The following is a 21,221-nucleotide window of genomic DNA, read 5'->3' as shown; positions in this document are numbered from 1 at the left end:
CGGAAATGACACAACAGTTTGCCAGTGTGTGGCGAGCCACGAACAGGTGGAAATTATATTGGCCACTTTCGTTCGGCCTCATTGCGCAGAGTCCAGCACATTTGCTGAGAGAATGTCATTATGTGAGAGACTATTATGATGATGATAATGGTCATATTAGCAATGATAATTAATATAATGAGAATTACTGGTGCTATAATTAGGACAATAATTAAGCCGGTACCAACGACGGTAATGACCATACAAGGAAATACCATTCATCGTTTTTTTTTTTTTTTTTTTTAATTTGACCCTAAAAAAAGAGAAAGCTTTATTTGTGGGATAGGGTCGGGGTGACTGCTTACAGCATTTATTGCAGGGATGTCAACCTCCGACAAACAATAAAGTTTTAGACAATAAGAGTACTTTTGACTCCTTTCTAGAAGGTCACCAAAAATCACTCTTAGTCTTCTCCATTGCCCCCTTTCCTTTTCCTTTTTCCCCTATCAGTTATCTTTCTTAAGTCATCTTTAATATCTCCACTTCACATCCCTCTAGGCGAAAATCCAGAATGCAACCTAATTAAATGAAAAAACAAACAAACAAACAAACAAACAAACAAAAAACAACAAAACAAAACAAAAACGGTGCTTCTTCGGAATTTAAACAAAAATCGAAATATAGAGCTTTAAATAAAACTTATAGTATCTGCATAAATTTCATGTTGAAATTAGAATAATATCCCAAAATTACGAAAAACAATAAAGTAGAAAATTAATTATTAATGAAAATAGATTTCCAAACCATGAGTTATGTTAGGGTTACCAGTTGGCCTTTTTGAAGCCAAATTTGGCCTTTTTTGGAAGCAGTTTACTCTTCATAAATTGTATTTGGCCATTTTAAAAAGTTTGGTTTACCTTGCATATAAATGCAAAACTAATCCTCCACTCTAAATTCTAAAATACAGTGGGCGCGGCTTGATTATGCAACACCTAACTTTTTTTTGTATAACTCCTCAAATAAAAATTGAATCTTGAAAGTTTTCTTATCAAAGCATAATTTTTATACAGACTATCATGTACTTATGCATTAAACCCTAAACATTTTGATTAAACTTACTTTTTTATACGATAATAATTTTTTTGTACAATGTTAAGTGTCTGGTTAGATTATGCAAAAGGTAAAAAAATGATTATTTTGTTGTTTCAAATGCTTTTATTTAACAAGTACAAAATCAAAATGAATAAAACACACAAAAAACTATAAAATAAAACAAAGAAAAAAAATAGTTGCAATGTTATTCACTTCATCTTACGAGTCAACATAAAATCCTCAAAAATGAAGGAGGCTAAGAAAACGCTTGTCGACGGCAGAAGTAAGTTTTTGGACTTCACACGGCTTAATTGATCTACAGGCTTCCACTATTGCATTCCAGAGAACATCCAAGTTGTTAAATTGCGTCCCATCAGCATAAATTCTCTGCTTAATGATAGACGACAAATTTTCGATTGGGTTTAAGTTAGGGCTGTTGAGAGGCCAAACCATCAATCTGCCCTCTGTAAAATCGTGATCCCTTAACCAACTTTGTATGTAACGGTACGTGTGCAGGTGCATTATCCTGTTAAAATACCAAAGATTTTCTCTCCATAAAAATCTGATTTTTCAGCCAGGGAATGAAGAAGCCCATAAGAAGCTGGCAGTAACCCTTGGAATCAATTTTTATCATTTGTGGCACCCTAAATGATCCAATAATCTCATTGCCTTTGATTTCTGCTCACAACATTATACTTCCACTACCTTGCTGTTGGCGGATCCGTGATGCAACTGGGCGACCATTCAACACTCAACCAGATGATCATCCGTCTGGTCCATCCAGCGTCGCTCGGCATTCATCAATGAAAACAATGTTCTTGAAACCTATCTTTAGATATTGTTCAGCTCATTGTACACACTTTTCCATGTGATTCTTGCTCAATAGAGGCTTTTTTTTTCAACCTCTTCACTTTTCCAAGACTACTTAATGTCTCATACCTTGAAGTTTTTTTTGACATTTGAGGCACTCCAGTTCACAAAAATTTTCTTGCTAATAGAATGGGGGGGGTTCTGACCACCTCCCTGGCAAACCGGCGCTTATTCCTCTCATCAAGTTTTTTTCAATGAGCTCTTCCAGGTACTTTCCTACTGGTCTTTCCATTTACCACATACGCTTTGATAGTTCAATGACTTCTACAAAGTTTTTTTGATATTTCGATGGTAGTCATTCCTTTACCAAGCATTGAAGTTATTTGAAGTCGGTTACCCCCCCCCATTTTGTCACCCATGCTTAATCAAGCCGGACGGCTAAAATCACCACGTTTTAGAAAAATTCTATAAACAAGATTATCAAACTGAATATTTTTAAGTATATCTCTGTATAGGGAAGAAAATATCACAATTAAACTGTATACGCAAACATTTTTACAGAGAATGTGAAAAAGTAAATTTTGGTAGCAAAAAATTGATTTGCATAATCAGGCCGCACTCACTGCATTTTTTTTTCCAACATGTAACCGCCTAAAACAAGGATAATCTTACTTGAGGGAATGGATATTTAGCTGAGGGCACTCATCTACAAATTTATCAATAACTTTTTAAATATAACATTTTCAAATATTCTTTAAAGTTCTCTGGTACGCTTTAAAAAATAATATGAACCCAGTAGAATGTATTATTAATATTCCTCAGCATAAGCGTTTTTATTTAGAAAAAATCTTCTAAAAATATAAAAAGCCTATGATTTCAACTTCATAATAAAAGTCTTTACTTAACTGTTAAGAAAACAATATGAAACTACTACTACTACTACTACTACTACTACTACTACTAATACTACTAATAATAATAATAAAAAAAAAAAAAAAAAAAAAAAAAAAAAGATATAAATGTTTGGAAGCTAATATCTTCAATGTAGTGCTTTTACTTTATATAACCAAATGGAAAAGTTTTGTTTACTAATGTAAACAAAACTTTTCCATTTGGTTATCATTGGTTCTTTTTCCTAAAAAAATTGACTTTAAATATTTTTATCGTCTGGCACGTTACAATTCTAAAACAAACATGGCAGACCATTGTGTGGTGGAATCATAAAAATACGTATTTTATGTAATAATGCAGTAATATTAAATTAATTGTGACATGACAATTAAGTAGATAACATTGTGTTTTGTTGAAATTAACATAACAAGTTAGTAGATACCCTCGGTTTTGAAAGAAAATTCAATTTTTGGACTTTCGATATTTGATTTAATACTAAAGAAGCACCAAAAATTTTTGTTATAAGTACTCTTCATGGAAGGAAAATATGCTTCCAAAATCATGTAAATTGATCAAGTAGTTTTCTTTTACGAGCTTTAATGATTCATAGTATACTATAGTTATGACAAAGTTGATTTTAGTTCGAATTGAGTTGTCTCCCTTTATTAAACATAGCCGATCAAAATAATATTTCGCTTCATAATAAAAATAAATTTTATCAATTTACGTGAACCAATAATTATAAATAATAAATGCAAACACCATTAATATATATTTTACTATAAACATCTTAAATAAAATTAGGCTAAAAGATTCCAAAATCCATACTAGAATTGTCCATATAGACCAGTGTCACAATGGATAAAGGTGATGAGTTACAATCGGTTTTACTACAGGTGATACTCAGATTTAAGTAAAACGTAACACTTCTACCCAATCACGGCTAATAGAACGAAGACCATCTACTCCTGCAGATTGAATAAAAAGTTCAGTTTGTGATTCTGTATAAATTTCTGAGTTCGAAAAGATGCAGAAGAAAACGTAGGAGGTTACATCGGCAAAAACGTTGCAGTTATAAATGTAATAAAAAATTATTTTCTCTCACGAATCAATGTCCCTGCTGAGAGATTTGGCCAATCAGCTGGTCATATGGATTGCTATTTAGGTCTAACAAGATAGCTTTATATGTTAGATGTTCATACTTTTTTTTTTTCTATTTTTCTTCTCCCATATCAGTTTGTAAATTTAAAAATGACACGAAATCTCTTTACTTCTTTGTCTTTCCCCTGTCTTTTTCCTCTTTCCTTTCAATGATTATCACAGATTTATACATGTAGAACGTGAAAATTTGACAACAAAACTAAAATAATGTTTCAAAGAATTGCTGCAGTTATCATTTGAGGAAACCATTCTTGTTGTCAGAATGCAGAAGAATAAAGCTTAAAAAAAAAAAAAAAAAACACTATGAAAAAAAATTGATCGTTTTCGACAAGCCAAAAACTGGTTTTGTTTAAGAATGAAAAAACATCAAATAACTTTTAAATTAATTATAATTATATCAACCCATTAAGACCTACTGCAACTGGGGACCGCTTGTCAATATAATATTCTCTTCAACCTGCCTAGGGAGAATACCTATAAATAGGACACCAAATATTTTCTTTTTTAAGAATTAAGTATTATATATTATCTTATAAGATAATATATAATACTGCTTGCTGTATAATTACTCTGAAGAAAGGATAAAATTCATTTATATTCATCAACTTTTTCTGAGAGTTTTGAAATCCTCTAAAAATTCTTGTGAAATTTTCTAAAATTCAACTATGTATGAAACCACTAACTTATTGACAAAAATGTAATGTAACTTTTTTTTTGCGTGATCTGCTTTGCTTCTTACCATAATGTGCAAATTTTATAGCTATTCTGATTTCGAAAATGTATCACATGTATCCAGTGTCCTATTTCGCTTTCTAAATAATTTTTTCCTTTCAATTTGTGTTTTTCCAACCTATTTTTAGTCATTATGCAAAGTTTCAACTCAGTAGTAAAAAAAATTAAATACTCCAGGACTTGATGAGTTAATAACAGGGCTCTACGGACAAATTTATCTTTAGCTAACCTTTGACAACTAAATATTTTCGTTTACTAGCCAAATAGAAAAGTTACTAGCCAAACACATATGATTTTTAGAATATGACATCTTCGTTCTGTGATGAATATGTACATCATAAAGATTTTTTTAATAAATGTAATTCTAAAAATACAACAAATTTTATGTTGATACTTGAAAGTATAAACATTCCGATTTCTTCAGATGTTTTTAAACAGACTTCGTTTTAAAAAGAGTATATTGTTCTATTAAACTGTTCTTGTTTAAATAATTTGACTTTGTTCGTTTTATTAAAAAAAAACCAAAAAAAACAAAAAACCAAAAAAAAAAAAAAAAAACAAAACTGAAAAGATATTTTTCATTCAGTAGTGAGCTTTGGAAGATTGTCAGTGAAAGAAACACAATCGCCAAAAGATAAATGTTTCATTATTTCTAGTCGCCACTTTGAAAAATCACTCACAAATGCAACTGTTTCACTCGCAATGTAAAGCCCTCAATAACATTTCCTTGATCTGGAATTTTATTTCAAGACGGATTCAAAAATTATCAAGCAATTGAATTTTTTTTTCTTTAGAAAGTGAACAGTCAATGTACTTTTGGTAACCACATCCCCCCCCCCCCACCAGTTATATTTATATTGAATTGAAATTGAATATTAGATTTTCAGCATTTTTTTTTTTTAATCTAGCCTGAACATAACATAAAAACTCTTGGTAGAGTATTCAGGTGTACTGTTATACCTCTAGGACTTAATGAATAGCATAATATTCGTCCCATAGAATAACATTTTGAGCTACACATTATCATACATAGAAATATAGAAAAGATATACAGGTAGAGTTTATGCAACTGAACATTTTTTTTTTGTTGGCTTCTGCCAAATCTATGGCAAAGCAAAAGGTAAATATTTTGTTAATCTTATGAAATGCTTGTTAGGTTTCCTTAGAGGCTTAGATCTCTAATAACATTTATTATGAAAAATATTTTGTAGGAACAGACATGTATATTGACCAGTTTTTTTTATTGAGACGGTAAGGAGATAATGCAAGAAAGAAATAATGTCATCATTTTATCTACTATATTGCTTAATGAACCAATCATTATGATTTATCGGATATATTATCCCATAAATCATAATGATTGGTTCATTAATTTAGGTGTAAATCCTATAATAGAAACACACATACACACATGGAGTTAAGGGTGACTTTGTGACTGGATTAGAATTTCTCAATAAGCAGTAATTATCACTTCTTATCTAAATATTAATTTACTTGTTCATGCATCCAGTGTCACAAAAAAAAAAAAAAAAAAAAAAAAATACCATCATCGCAAGCTTTAATTAATAGGAAACGAATTACCTCCCTTTATAGTCGCTCTTTATCAATTAAAAATCATTAAAACCATACCCTCTTTAAAAATTTAAATAAAAATATATGTGGCTGTCTGTTTACGGTTTCAAATTAGCTATTTTATTGTAAAATTTAAAAATAAAAAGTCATGTTCAGAGGAGATTAAGTTTTTTTTTTTTTTTATTATAGATTCTTTTTAAAATTAAAAAAAATGTGTAAGTGAACTGACATCTATTCCTTCATAATTTATATTAAAAATTATTCAGGAAAAAAAAATGCCTGGTGTGTTGAATTTTCATTGAAAAAAAAAAAAATGTAAATTTTTAAAATTAATTCTTTTTAGCTTTAAAACTTTAAAAAAGAATTTACTAAAAAAAGGCGTTTTAAAATTGTCATTATTTGTTTTATTTTATTCATTTTATTTATAATGTGTTTAAAAAATTTTCAACTACCGTGGAATTTCTACAGGTTCTGCTAGTTAATATTTATTATCATAAGTCTCTGTAAGATAACTAAAATTGAGCCCTGTCTGGAGAAGTAAGAAAAAGTGGTTAACCAGTGATATGCAACATTCCGACTTCCTGACATAGAATACTCTCTTACTGCTTACTGTTACACCCACATTTGGCATTTATAGGTGTTTAAAACCTTCCACTGCTGGTAGTAATAATAAAATAATAAATATTTATTGATTTTAAAATACCATTAATGCTAAAATCTATAGATTCCCCCCTCCCCACACACACAAAGTGTATTTTTACGTTTGAGTAAATATGTGCACATTTGCCACCTATTTTATGGTAATCAGGGGAAAATAGCAACTGTATACTAAATATTTAAAGATTTATGAAGAATTGTAATTGGTAATTGTATCACAATTGGGAATTTTGTGCAGAATCGATAATAATATTGGAATCATTTCATCACTAATATATATATATATATATATATATATATATATATATATATATATATATATATATATATATAAAAAGACATGTACCTAACTTTATAGAGAATAGTAAAAGAAACCTTGGAACAGCGTTTTTGGTGATGTAAAAAAAAGTTGTTAAAAATAAAAAGAAAAAACATAGCAATAATCCGGAGTGTTTTTGTTTTTTTCTTTTTTTCTATGTTTATAGAGTATGATATTTATATATATAAAAAAACAAAACAAAGTTGACCAGGTTAAAAATGTAACATTTCTATCAAAGCTTCTTTCTATCTTCTCCTCTTCAGATTTCATCTTCCTCTTTTCAAATATTCTTCTTGTTTTACTCAACCTATTCATTCCGCTCTAGCTGGCCATATACACACACACTCATTTATATATCAGATTCCTTGTGGAATTAGTCTGCATTTTCTTTCCAAGTACATAATCTATATATATATACAAAAGCGAAAATGTGTGTATGTATGTATGTGTGTTTGTATGTCTCGCAGAAACTTTCAACAGAGGCGACGGATTTTCACGAGATTCGTATCATTTTGAAGCCCAACATCTTGGATGATAAATATCGAAAAATTGGCCCAAAACATTAATTCCTTCACCCTAAACTGGACCCTTTTCTACAAGGAGGGGTGCCGAAAAAATCCTTCCTTTATTTTCTCTCCTCCAGCTACTACGACAATGACATCATGTTTGACCTAGAAAACATTGACGTTAGTTTAAACCACCTGCAAGTGTTTTTAAAGGTTTAATTTTATCTGTTATCAATTGAATGTCTTTTGGCGTAGGGGTAACGTGTCAGGCTATTTTTTTCCACCTTAGCCTCGATGCTTCAGGTTCGAGTCTGTCTTTCTACCTACACTTTTTTTCCTCTTTTACACCTTTTTTTTTTTTTTTTTTGCTTTGTTTTGTTTTTTCCAATTTTTTTTAACACCGTGTTTTTTTTTTAATAATATTAAAACAGGGTCACCCTCTCCTACATACACACCTCCAAACACCCGGGCAACGCCGGGTACCCCTGCTAGTAACTTGGAAAAGCTGCTCACTCCCATCCCACCCGAAAGAAAACTCCTGCCCAGTTGACACCTAGAGAATGAATATTTTATTTTTTTTTTATTCAGGATAACGCTTATAAAGAATATTAGGTTGGTACAAAAATAATGTCGTTTTTTTTAAAATATATATATAGTTGAACATCAAAAACGACATCATTTTTGCACGAACCTAATACAAACTTTGTAGGTATTTTTTTGTAGTTTTTAAATTTTAGCTAGGCATACACACACACAGAAAGACAACTGCCCTTTATATAATACAACAGTGGTTCCCAAATTTTATTTTTTACATGGTGGCACATTGAATTCCTTAAATTTTTATGGTACATCTATCAGAAAAAAAAATCAATGTTTTCTACTCATAAAGCCTCTTCTTTCAATAAAACAATAAATTTTATTTGGAATACTAGATTAGGGTTAGTATCTTTTCATCTAACTTGAAACCATTACTTTATTAGACAACATTTGGCTGCACACAACACGAATCAGAGAAGGAATGCATGTATCTTCAGTTCAGCAAAATCCTAATTTCAAGTAATCATCACTATATAGCCGGTTAACTTTTGTGTTTTTTTAATAAAGTTATAGAATTATTTATTATCACCTTTTTTTTTTTAGAAACTTGTCCATAATTGAATTGGAATTATAGCTAAAATTGAACAAAAACGTGAATCAAATAGAATTTTTATCATATTCAAATCATGTTTTTTTTTGTTTATTTTTTTTTTTTTAAATTTCTCCAATTAAAAACTTAATTTACAACACTTAAATATCACACAAGAAATACCTACCACCAAATTTTGTAAACGAGATTAACGCTAAAAAACATAACGACGCTTACAAATGTTTATTAGCAAAAAATTAAAATATCTAACAATCTAAACAAATGATTTATATAACATTTTATTTTCTCTTTTTATCGTTCAAGCATCAATATAAGCATCATAAGTAAAAATGTAAGAAGTAATAATGTGTGATTCAGTATTTTATTAATAGAAACAACTCCACTTGATATGAAAACTATTTTCCATCTATAGCAAATTGTAATTTCAGTATATGCACTCTTCATGACACACTGATGTGCTGTGGCATCGTAGTTGGGAACCACTGTGCTAGAAGGAACATTTTCTCATTTCAAGGTAACGTTAAAAAATATACCAACTTGTATGTGTTTTGAAGTTTTTTTTGTTGTTTTTTTTTACTTTTAACTGATATACAAACACACATACAGACAACTGCCCTTTTATATAATAGAAGGCACATTTTCTCATTTCTACATGAAGGCAGTAAAAACAATCTATCTATCTATCTATCTATCTATATATATATATATATATATATATATATAAGTGATCTTGTTTGTCTTTGTGAGGAACGGTTTTTACCAAACTCCTGTCAATTTTTGGTCTACAGAATTGAAACTTGATAGATAAGTGATTTGGACCTGTGGAACAAATTCGATTTGAACTTTAGTCAGTAAAAATAGCCATTAAAAGATCAAAATTGAAAAAAAAAAAAAAAATAGGAACTTGGCAGGCATAAGTTGACTTAAAGTGCTCTTCTATGCATGCGCAAATATACATTAATAGGTTAAACAATGTTATTTTTAAATTTTTTATATGCATATGGATGCAGCTCAGAGGGTAACAAATAAGGCTGGAAAGTTATAGGTTTTGATTTCAATTCTAGCTGATGGTGTTCATGTCATCATATATATATATATATATATATATATATATATATATATATATATTTAACTTTTGAAATCACTACCTCTATATTGGACACAATATAATAACCAATAGGAAATTGGTTCTATAATATGAAATCTGCATAAATTAAAATATATTTAAGTGTATTTTATGACTGGGCAACATTGAGTGGTCTGCTAGTGTTTTATAAAATAGGGATTTCAGTTACTAGAAAGCAATTGTCTATTTTACAATATAACAGAAAGATGACCACCTCATGCTCGTTGCACGAAAATAAATATTTCTTATGTTTTAGAAATTTTTAAGATGGATCTATAATTTGGACTACTATTCTCATCTTGGGTATTATACTTTCACAATATTTCAACCGATATAACTTCCTATAGGTGCATGTTTATGTTAACTCAGAAACCTATATGAAATTTCAAACTGAAATTTTGCATAGTTTTGCAAGTTTGAAAAGATGCACCTGAAGATAGGAGGTTACGTCGGCTGAAATGTTGTGAAAATAACAAGTCAGATGTGAAAAGTAGTTTGAATAATCCAGTTATATAAACAGTTTTGTTTTTCTTCAAATAATCATGCTTTTAGAAATTGACGATAATTTTAAAAAAATATCTATATTGAAAAAGAAAAAGGGGGGGGGGAGGGTGAAAAAATGAAAAAGAAAACCCTCCAAAAAATGAGTATCTCCATTTTGAAGTTCTTTACTAAAATAATAGATTGAGTGAAAGAGACAGACAATCATAATTTTCACACTTTACCTTCTGTGAGATCTGTAAGCACATGTTTGATTCCTTGATCGAAGGCTTGGGCATCATCAGCTCTCTCAAACGTAAGCCCAAATCGTTTATCATCCGTCCGCCAGTGGTGGAACTTTGGGTTCACCACTGTGTATTGGATATCCTTTTTTATAACACAACTGAGCACCACCTGAAAGGAACCCAAAAAGAAGAACATTAAAGCAAAATAATAAAAAAAAAGATAAAGTAGACCTGTTGAAACTGTGCTGCCATGAGCTATAATCTAAAATGTTCAATATCCTGGGTAGAGCAGGTGTGTTTAGGACAGAAAATGACTCAGCATTTTTTCAAATTATAATTTTAAAATTGATATGCAATTCAATTTAGTAGGCCCCCCTCCCCCCTCCCCCCCAAAAAAAAACTGTGCTTCAATGTCATATGGAGAAAAGGTTGTAAAAATTTACAGAGAAGAGGACACAGTTATCCAGTATCTGTCCAGTATCACTTTGAATTGTTGTGTTGGTGCATTTATTACCCAGCTTTGAAGTCTATTCCAAGGTCCAGGAATTCTAATTGAGGAAACAGCTCTCCTTCGGTTTAATCGATATCGATGGTGAAACAATTATCATTTCTTAACTATTGTCATTATTGCCATCATTTCTCTTCAAAGAAAGGAGGAAGAAACTTTGGCACTTCCGCATTATATGGATGGCGGCATTGTTAGGGGGCGATGACTCCAATTTCTTTTTTATCAAATAAATAGCAAACAAGATTTTTTTTCCAAACACAAAAATATATGAAAACCCAATAAACAGTTATTGTATAAAAAATGTATCAACACATAATTTTAAAAACATTTATTGAAAAGTCTGGATAAGAAAATATTTACGGAACAATTTTTGAATTAAGGCAACATTGGATTTTTTTTTTGAATTAAAGTAAAATTGTCACTGAAACAAAATGTAGTTTTAAATTTTTTGTGGAACATTTGATGGGTCAACAATATATTATAGTTTTAAATTTTAAATTAATAAATTTGAATGGAATGAGATGAATGAACTTGGTCAACTTATTGTCACTTTTGATTCAGGTTTTAAGATAAAGTTTCCGAAGAATTTCCCTAAAAGTATGAGTTACTGTCCCTTGTTTGTTGACCAAGAAGCGCCACCTGTCAACAGTTAAGTAAAATGCACACACACAAAAAAAAAAAAAAAAAAAAAAAAAAAAAAAAAAAAATGCTGCCATTCGTGTAATGCAGAAATGGCCAAATTTTGTTTAGATAGTGTTTCAGAAGTCTCCTTAATCTTATTTGGGTGTTTCAGTAACGCTCTCGAGCCCCCCCCCCCAAGTTCAATCCTTACTAAAAGAAAAAAAAAACATTATCTGTTAAAGGGCGAGAGATGGGAAGAAAGTTGGTTTTAATAGTACTCTAGAGGCCTCCCTCTTTTATTTCATAAGTGATCAGCAGCTATGTACAAAGGCAGTGTTATCCGGAATAACAAACTTCTATGTCTTTTGTTGGTGTCGCCCGGATGCCATAATCCAAACTGCTCAATATAAATATTGATAGAGGAATAGTAATCCAAAAGTGTCCTAGATAGAGCAGGTGCATTTAAATGCAGGTTGGCACAGAAGAAAAACCTTTTGTCATATGTTGTATACTAGACAAAGAACATAGTATTGTCCAGGAGCTATAATATAACAGTTTCATATATAATAAGTAGTATACGTTACTTGATGCAAAGTGCTCTATCTCCTGGGTAGAGCAGGTATGTTTACATTCTGTATTGCCAAGGAAAAACATTATTAAACATTTTTATACTATTTTATACATTAAATACATTGTCTAGGAGTCATAGTATTAAGATTACAGTGTTACAGGAAAGTGGAAACATGGTAGTATAATCCAAGGTCATGAAAACATGGTTGCAAAATACAAGGTAAAGAAAAAAGTTGAGGTTCACCTGTATATATGCATATGATATAAAGTTGTAGTAAGGTAAAATCCAGTGCAAAAAAAAAAAAAAAAAATAAATAAATAAATAAAATAACATCCCAAAAAACTTGCTGTAAGGAGAAAATTTTCTACTTTTCTTCATTGAGTCTAGACTTCATTTTGTAATACTTTTAATTTTGGCATCTTATAAATTTTTATACAAACTTTATTTTTCAATTCATGTGCTAATCAGCAAAATTTATAAACTACTAATGAATATTAATTTGCTAACTACGTTTCCCAAGAATATGAGCCATTCATTGAAACTCCATGGAATAAAGAAAAAAACTTTAAATATTTGTATTCCTTGTTAAAAAATAAATTTGTTGTAAATTTTTAATTTAGAGAATTGTATTTCAAATATTTACTTTATATATGTCATCCACAGACTGTTTCACAGCTCTTCAGTGCACCTAAACTAGCAACTACTTCAAGTCAGGATTGAAATTCAACCACCTAGGCGAAAGTCAGCGCTTCTAACTGTTATGCTGTTTGGCTGTTGCTAAGATGAGTATGCAAAATTACAATGTTTAAATATTGTTCAAACGCCTAAGCTCTATTTATTTATACAAAGAGCATTGCTTTATACGCTAGTGGTAGTTTGTTATTTCATTCCATAACTAACAAGTCATCAAATAAAAACGAAACATTAATGGAAATATAATTTGGTTTGTTCCTTTTTAATTTGTCCATTATATATATATATATATATATATATATATATATATATATATACGTCATCCACAGAATGTTTTCTCTGTATCACAGCTCTTTAGTACGGCTAGACTAGCAATTATCTCATCTCAAACCAGGATCGAAACTCGACCGCCTAGGCAACAGTCAGTGCTTCTAACTGTTATGCTATTTGGCTGCTGATAAGATGAGTATGCGAAATTACAATGTTTAAATATTGTCCAAACGCCTAAGCTCTATTTGTTTACACAAAGAGAATTGCTTTATACACTAGCAGTAATTTGTTATTTTGCTCACCAATATGCTCAACCCAAAATAGGGAGTATTTAGCTATCCACAGACAGACTGTTTCGCTGTAGTACAGCTCTTCAGGGCAGCTAAACTAGCAACTACCTCAAGCCAGGATTGAGACTTGACCGCCTAGGCAACAGCGCTTCTAACCCTTACGCTATTTGGATGCTGCGAAGATGTACACACACACACATATTAAATTCAGATTATTATGGTTGATTTTCATATTAAAAGTGTTAATGCCTTCTACTGCCTACCCCTTCCGAAGAAAAAGAACAGTTATCCATACATAAGAGCAGGACAAGACCATTCTTAAAATGCGTCCATTAAGTGTATTTAGCAATGAAAATGTCTTTTCTAAACTTAAGGCGTGACAGACTGATAAACAAATCCTTTTATAAAGACGCATCCATTCATCGTACGTTTCATGATGAAAATGCCATTTCAAACTGAAACGTGACAGATCAACAGACAAACCCTCTTACACAGATGTGTGAAGGTCTTTAAGTGTTTACATAAAGTAGGGAAACATTTTTTGCCCTACTCTATTAACTACCGAAAGTTGGTAGTTTTAATAATACTGCATGATTGATTACTATGGAAATAAAAGCAGATAATGTTATGCCCATATAAAAGAAAAGTAACATCAGAGCATATGAACATCTATTTCGTTGAAATAATTGTCCTGTAAAACTTATAAAACATTAAAACTAGCAGGACCTGTGGAAATTCCACAGCAGCATCTTTCATATGTAATATTTGGCTGCTGGGCATTTTGTGGATGTTCAGCGAGAATGGAGACCCTGCGATATTATTGTAGCCCTTTTGTTAAAACTGTAAAAGTATTTATTTAAGTAATCTGGTTAATGTAGTGTCAGAATATATCTGGTTATTACAGTTTATCTCTAATATCCTTATAAGAGTCTGTGACATATTTTCGTTGTATGGATGGCCAGCGCAAATGGAAATTCCATGATATCATTATATCATTGCTAGACAGAACAGATAGTACCCTTGGATCCTAGCCAGAAAACAAAGGCACATTTTAGTTTCACGTAAGGCCCAAAAGCAACATCATTAAAAATAAAAAAACTTACATTGTATCTTTGGTGATCGGGAGATCCTATTTATTAAAAAGGAGGATAGAAGGTGATAAGAAACTATGAACATTAAATTAGTAAATATATATACTAATTTAATGTTCGTAGCATGTTATCACCTATCTTCCTTTTTAAAAAAATAGGATCTCCTGATTGAATAATTTATAATCTGGAAACCGTGGCACACATACATACGTACATTAAAGATACTATGTTATTAATTAATATAGATAATTGTCCTGTAGAACTTGTAAAATATTTATACTGATGATTCTTGATTATGTAGGTGGCAGTAAAATAAAAAGAAACTTTCAAATTGTGAATGTATGAAACTGTCTGTGAAGAAATCTATCTCTAAATTGATGTAACTTTGTTGTTTATTTTTATGTGTATTCTTAGTGCAAATGAATACGCCGTTGATATAAAAATAATAAAAAAATAGATGCAGAGAACTATGAAAATTGTTCCAAAAATAATGCTTCCTGGTCTTTGATTAAAAAAAATTGAAGAGCTACGAGGACGAGAATGATACCATTAGCACAAGTGATCTTTTGAGCTCCAGAATTTATTTTTCTACATAGTCACCACCATTCTCAATACACATTTTCCAGCGATGAGGTGGTGGCTATGCATGGGCGTCTGGAGCGCTTTATGCCACTCACATCTGATGCCACTCTAAAATCAATGAATGAATCTCCTAACTGTGTTGACATCAACTCCACTGGCTTCATAAATATTTAACAGGCGCCGGTGAATGTTGATGGGTTCAATTTTTCCTGCATGGAGGAATTCAATGACTCATCTTTGCTTCGGATGCACATCCATGACAGGGGCTGCTTTCTCAGAGTCTCACACCGTCAATATCTGCAACAAAGAAATGAAACTTTCATATGATGAATGCATAAGTTCAGTCATCATAACAATGCAATTTGCAATTCCCTCTGATCAAATCGAGTAGAATAAAAAAATAGGAGACATTACTTTTGGAACACTCCTTGTATATATAAAAATATCAGAAAAGGGCTGAAACCATTGTATGCTTGCATGGTAAATAAAACTGAACCTTTTTTTTGAGCATAAAAATGAATGTCTGTTCCCAGTGAAGCAGTATATTATAAACGTGTGTACACCACATATATATATCTATAATATAAAGCTGAACTTCTGTGTGTGTGTGTCTGGTCACGAATAAGCTCCTATATGGTTGACTATTATAGAAAACTGATCACACATAATGATAGAAGATGTATCGAGACACAGGAATGGGTATGTTTGATCTGGCATAATGATGATTCATTAAAATTGTGGGGTCTGCGTACGCGCCTGGTCCACAAAGTATGAAAATAAAAATTAAAAAAAAAAACGTTTATAAGTGTTTTTGATATAATTGTACATAATAATACTTTGATAAGCATGTTTTAACTTAAATAGGGATGGTATAATAAAATTGTGGGGTCTGCATTCGCGGCTGGCCTCCATAGAATGGAAATAGGCACAAACTTTAATAAAGACTTTTCATATCTATCTGCGTAAGTATACTTTGATAATTATGTTTCAGTTTGAAGAAATATGGTATAATAAAATTATGGCGTGTTCGTTCGCGCCTGACCTCCATAGAATGGAAATATGTCACAAAGTTTAACAAGGTTTTTTAATATAGATCCACAGAATAAGTGCTTCAGTGTGAACAAGTATGGTATAATAAATTATGGGGTTTATCTATTTTATTTTTAGTTTCATCATATTTTGCTTTGGTTTTGATACCCCCAAATTCGAAGCTATCTCTTTACAACCCTTCCTTTCCATAACCTATCATAGTTTCATAAATCAGAGTCCATTTTCTGTAGGCTGTTTTTGAACCCAGCCAACGACGGGTACTTTTGCTAGTATATATATATATATATATACACACACACACACACACACACACACACACAAGATGGCCAGAACTCCTTCATGGAGGAAGATATCAATTTTCTAGTTGGCAATGAACAGCCTAAGTGAAGGGTTACTCTTAAACCAGGTTAGCATCATGAATGACTCAGAGATAATAAATACTGGGGAAGAGGGGAGGGAATACTTATTTTAATCACTGTACCTGACAGAAACCAAAACCTGCCTCTCATCTCACTCCCCACACCCGTTAACAAAATAATATATATATATATATATATATATATATATATATATATATATATATATATATATATATATATATATATATATATATATACTAGCTGCAGCTACCCAACTTTGCCCTGGGTGCAGTGAACTTTTAATATTATTTTGTTTTCGATTTTTCTAAACATATACAAAGATTTAATAATTTAGTTGTAAAGGCTACAACACTAGATTTTTCATTTCTAGCAGAGTTTGAATTACAAGAAACCATTTCAACCACTGATTGCCATGGCTAATGATACACGGCCGGAAAGTACTTCTTTAAAGCTCCTGTGCTTAACATTCACAGACAACATGAATTGGAACAAATACATTGTGGTAATTTCCAAGTGAGGAAGGTGGGCTCTCTCTACCATGCTAGAAGGTTCCTCACAACTGAGAGTATCCTGTATCTCAACAAAGCCACTATTCGCCCATGCATAGAGTATTCCGGCCACATCTGGGCTGATGCGTCTGCCACTCATGTCTCACTCCCCGACAGGATTAAAAAGAGTTGCCAACCTCATAAATCCTGCACTGTCAGCTAAACTCCAAACTCTGTCCCATTGCCAAAATGGGGTATCCTTGTGCCTTTTTTACAAGTATTAATAGAAAGTAATTTGACGAACTCAAAGCACTAATATCCCTCTCGACGAAAATACTCCTAACAAACCCAACAAGTAGCAAAATCCCACCCCTACACTGTTAAATTCAAGTTTCATTGTTTGATAAATACAACAGCAGGTCAAATTTGATAGCCATTTAGTTTTGCTTTGGCTTCACATAACAGACACTTTTTAAGCATGATTTTCTCAATTTTAGATGCATAATACTAACTGGAATTTTTAATGGAAATAATTATTCATTTATAATATATATCGAAAACATAAAACATACTTTTAATGCCTAAATAGATTTTTTTTCTTGCGTTCTAATATGGCTGCAACCTTTATGAATTGCCCAAAACATAAAATCAATATAGAGACAAAATTCTATACCGATAATCCCCCAAAATGTCTAAATTTATCTTTCTGACCCTTATTTTTGAATGCATCGAATTTCATCTTATAAGCTATTTTGCTTTTAAATCTTTTCTTACAATTTGTTTCAAAAATATATCCTATTGACAAGAAAAAAAAAAAAATGAATCTAAATTTTGAGATCTGCTTGATTCTTCCCACAAGTTCAATAAAAGAGTCTGCAAATAGCAATTCAAAATCTCACATCTAGCTAATGCATATTTATCATTGTTTTCATCGACAAAACCTCCAGAAAGCAACGTGTGATTTTTATGACTTAATCATGTTGACACTGGTTTCTCATGAGATAACCAGAGTTAAGCCATGTTGAAACTGGGCAATACTTCGATGGTACTTTAAGCAAATACTACATCGTGCAGTATAGTATACAGCATAATCATGTTGACACACCAGTTCTTACCAGATCACTGAAGCTAAGCAATGTTGAGCCTAGCTAGTACCAGATTGGTGACCATTTGGGAATTCTAGGCGCTGTATGTGATCTCTGCTTATCTCGGCATTGTTTCCAGTCGTCCAGTACCTCCACTTGCCACTGGTATGCAACAATGTTGACTCAGGAGAGATGTGGTTGGAGGCTGCGCAACTCTTGCCACACAAATTTACCGCACAGGCACCCTTACAGTGGGTATCCACAGTCTGTCAAGACTGAAGGAAGCCACATCGTGGAGTATAAAATCAATTATGTTGACACACTGGTTCTTCACAGATCATTGAACATAAGCAATGCTGAGCCTGGCCAATAACATATGGGTGATCATTTGGGACTAGCAAGGTGCTGTATGTAGGTAGTGTATGTACCTGTTTTCTAATGTGTGTAGTGGTATGCGCACATGTTAAGAGCCATATTGAGAAGATTATGGAGTTTACCGAACTCCATCTTGACTGCAGTTGCAAAATGATGACCTGCAGGTTTTGCATAATATCTTTAATAATGTTGGTACAACATCTTTTAACTAAATGTATAACATCAAAATTCGATGTTTCATTAAATTTGCTCACCAGTAAATCGACCAATGATAACATTCTAATTAATTCTTATAAAGGCGATTTCAAATCTGAGAAAAATTCTGAGGTCAACTGATTGCCAGTCTTTTGGTACCATTAAGATAAATGCAAAAGTTAAGGAGTGGAGTTCTATTTTCATCTATCGCACCTTTAGAATTATCACTATATAACAAAACCATTTTTGACTGTTTTCAATTGTATCGGCTTAAGTATCACTAAAAGTAAATATTAAATCTGCAGTTTGAAATCGATAGTGCAGTAATCATAAAACACCAAAAAATAGTTTGAAGCCCATTTAAAAAAAAAAAAAAAGTACAGTAGCTTGAAACGAAAATTTTTTGTTTATTTTCCCTAAAATTTGAAATACTATTCTTTTTTTTTTTTTTAATCATATAAGTCTATATAGCTTACAGACTTGGCACTGCTCACTGGTCACAAAAGGACACAAACAGATAAGACACTAAAACAAGGAAAAATGTTGACACTGTACAAAATAACATAAAAAAAAATCAGTGTCTGCCTAGAGGAACAGGAGGTATAGGTCTCTTAGAGATTGACCATCAACATTGTGCCACTATTGTGAGCACCCGGCAATATCTGGAGAGCTCCCAGAATTCAAACTTCATAATGGTACATGAACATCAGAAAACAAGAATCAGCAGAACAACCTCTATCATGAAACTGGCCAAACATTTTGGACAAGACTGTTTTACAAATGAAACAAAATCAGGAAACAAGCCTGCTACGGAAATAGCTAAAAAATGTTGACCAAAATACACCAAGAACGAACAGCGTGCCAAATATTTTCTGGATTAAAATTTTCTGTAAATACAATTAAGCAATTGAATTGAGATTTTACCTTGATTTTCTTTTTATTACTGTAATTATACAAACCATAAAATTCATATTTGGATTCTTTGGACTACTGTTCTCATCTTGAGTCTTGTTTTCATGTTTCAGTTGGTGCCACGTCCAACCTTCTTTAGGTGTATCTTGTATTTAATCCATAAGGATAGCATGCTTCTGTTCTGTCAGCCATGACTGGGTATAAGTCATAAGTAATTCGCAATTGTGTTTTGAACCTTCAACCTCCAGAAGAGTGTAACTTTACAACTGAATATCACTAAGTACTTTATCCGCTACGGTACGAGTCCACTGATTCCCAAGTTTGATGAGATACACCCGACGAAGGTCGGAGGTTACATCAACTGAAACATTGTGAAAATAATACTCAAGATGGGAACAGAAGTTTGAAGAATCCAAATAATAAAAAAAAATCAGAAACGTAAACTAGAAATGCCCTTAAAATTTGCTTAAAATCACTTTTTCTATCATTGTCGTCTGGCAGCAGCAAATTAATTTGTTGAGACATATGTCGTTAAAGTAAATAATCGTTTTTTTTTTCTTTTTCATCCAAAATAAAATTGAGACACAAATTCAATTCTGTTTTTAATTTTCATCCAAAAACAATTTATTTTTAAAGTTTAAAAAACAAACTTAATATTCATTTATGAGTGTTACAATAAAAGAAACATTGTAATACAATCATTTTAACAACCACATTATTTATATAAAGAAAACCATTCTTACGCAATTAATGGGAGTTCGTAGGCATTACAAAACACTAGCAAATTTGAATTATTGAGTAATCTTTCGTTTTTTACATAAATTGGTTTCAAAATATACAAGATAGCAGCTTTTCTGTTACTTATAAAATATTATTTTCTAATTTTAAAATAAAACTACTTGATCAATTTACGTGATTTTTAGAATATGATATTTTCGTCATAGGTATGTACATCAAAGATTTTTCTTCATTTTTGTTTTTTTTAATATAGAAAGTTCTGGACAAGAACCAACATTTTTTTTTTTTAAATTAATTTTCAAGTTTCAATATCTTTAAAAAAATCCTTCTATAAACGAAATATTAATTTATAAATATTGGAAGCGGTTTGATATTGATGAAATAATGCGTTTTTATCTGGAGCAAAATATTTTGATTTTTATGGAAAAATAGCCAGGGTGCCCGGCGTTGCCCAGGTGTTTGGAGGTGTGTGTTGAGCAAAAAAAAAAAAAAAAAAGTGGTAACAGACAGGCAGGCTCGAACCCGTACCGCGAAGGAGAAAAATAACATAAAAAAAAAACGTGACGTCTTTGCCGTTGTGTCCATCACCAAACCGGAAATGGTGACGGTTTAAATTAAGGCTAGTCAATCGAAAATATCAGCAAAGAAAAAAGCG

General features: G+C 31.4%; 1 protein-coding gene across 4 annotated transcripts in view; it reads right to left on the bottom strand.

Moving 5' to 3' along the window:
• LOC145243507 (sprouty-related, EVH1 domain-containing protein 2-like) overlaps positions 1–21,221 on the bottom strand; it is a 275,916-nt gene that overhangs the window by 75,340 nt on the left and 179,355 nt on the right. For all 4 annotated transcript variants that reach the window (XM_080106470.1, XM_080106472.1, XM_080106473.1 and 1 more), the window contains exon 3: positions 10,718–10,886. In XM_080106470.1, coding sequence (XP_079962596.1) covers positions 10,718–10,886 — 169 coding nt within the window. The remainder of the gene's footprint in view (positions 1–10,717; positions 10,887–21,221) is intronic.

The sequence above is a fragment of the Euprymna scolopes genome, chromosome 22, assembly GCF_053919585.1.
Source record: "Euprymna scolopes isolate OS-2025 chromosome 22, ASM5391958v1, whole genome shotgun sequence".
In the NCBI taxonomy this organism is placed as follows: domain Eukaryota; kingdom Metazoa; phylum Mollusca; class Cephalopoda; order Sepiida; family Sepiolidae; genus Euprymna; species Euprymna scolopes.
Note: the sequence above shows the minus strand (reverse complement) of the source record. Positions and strands in the feature narration are given on the sequence as shown.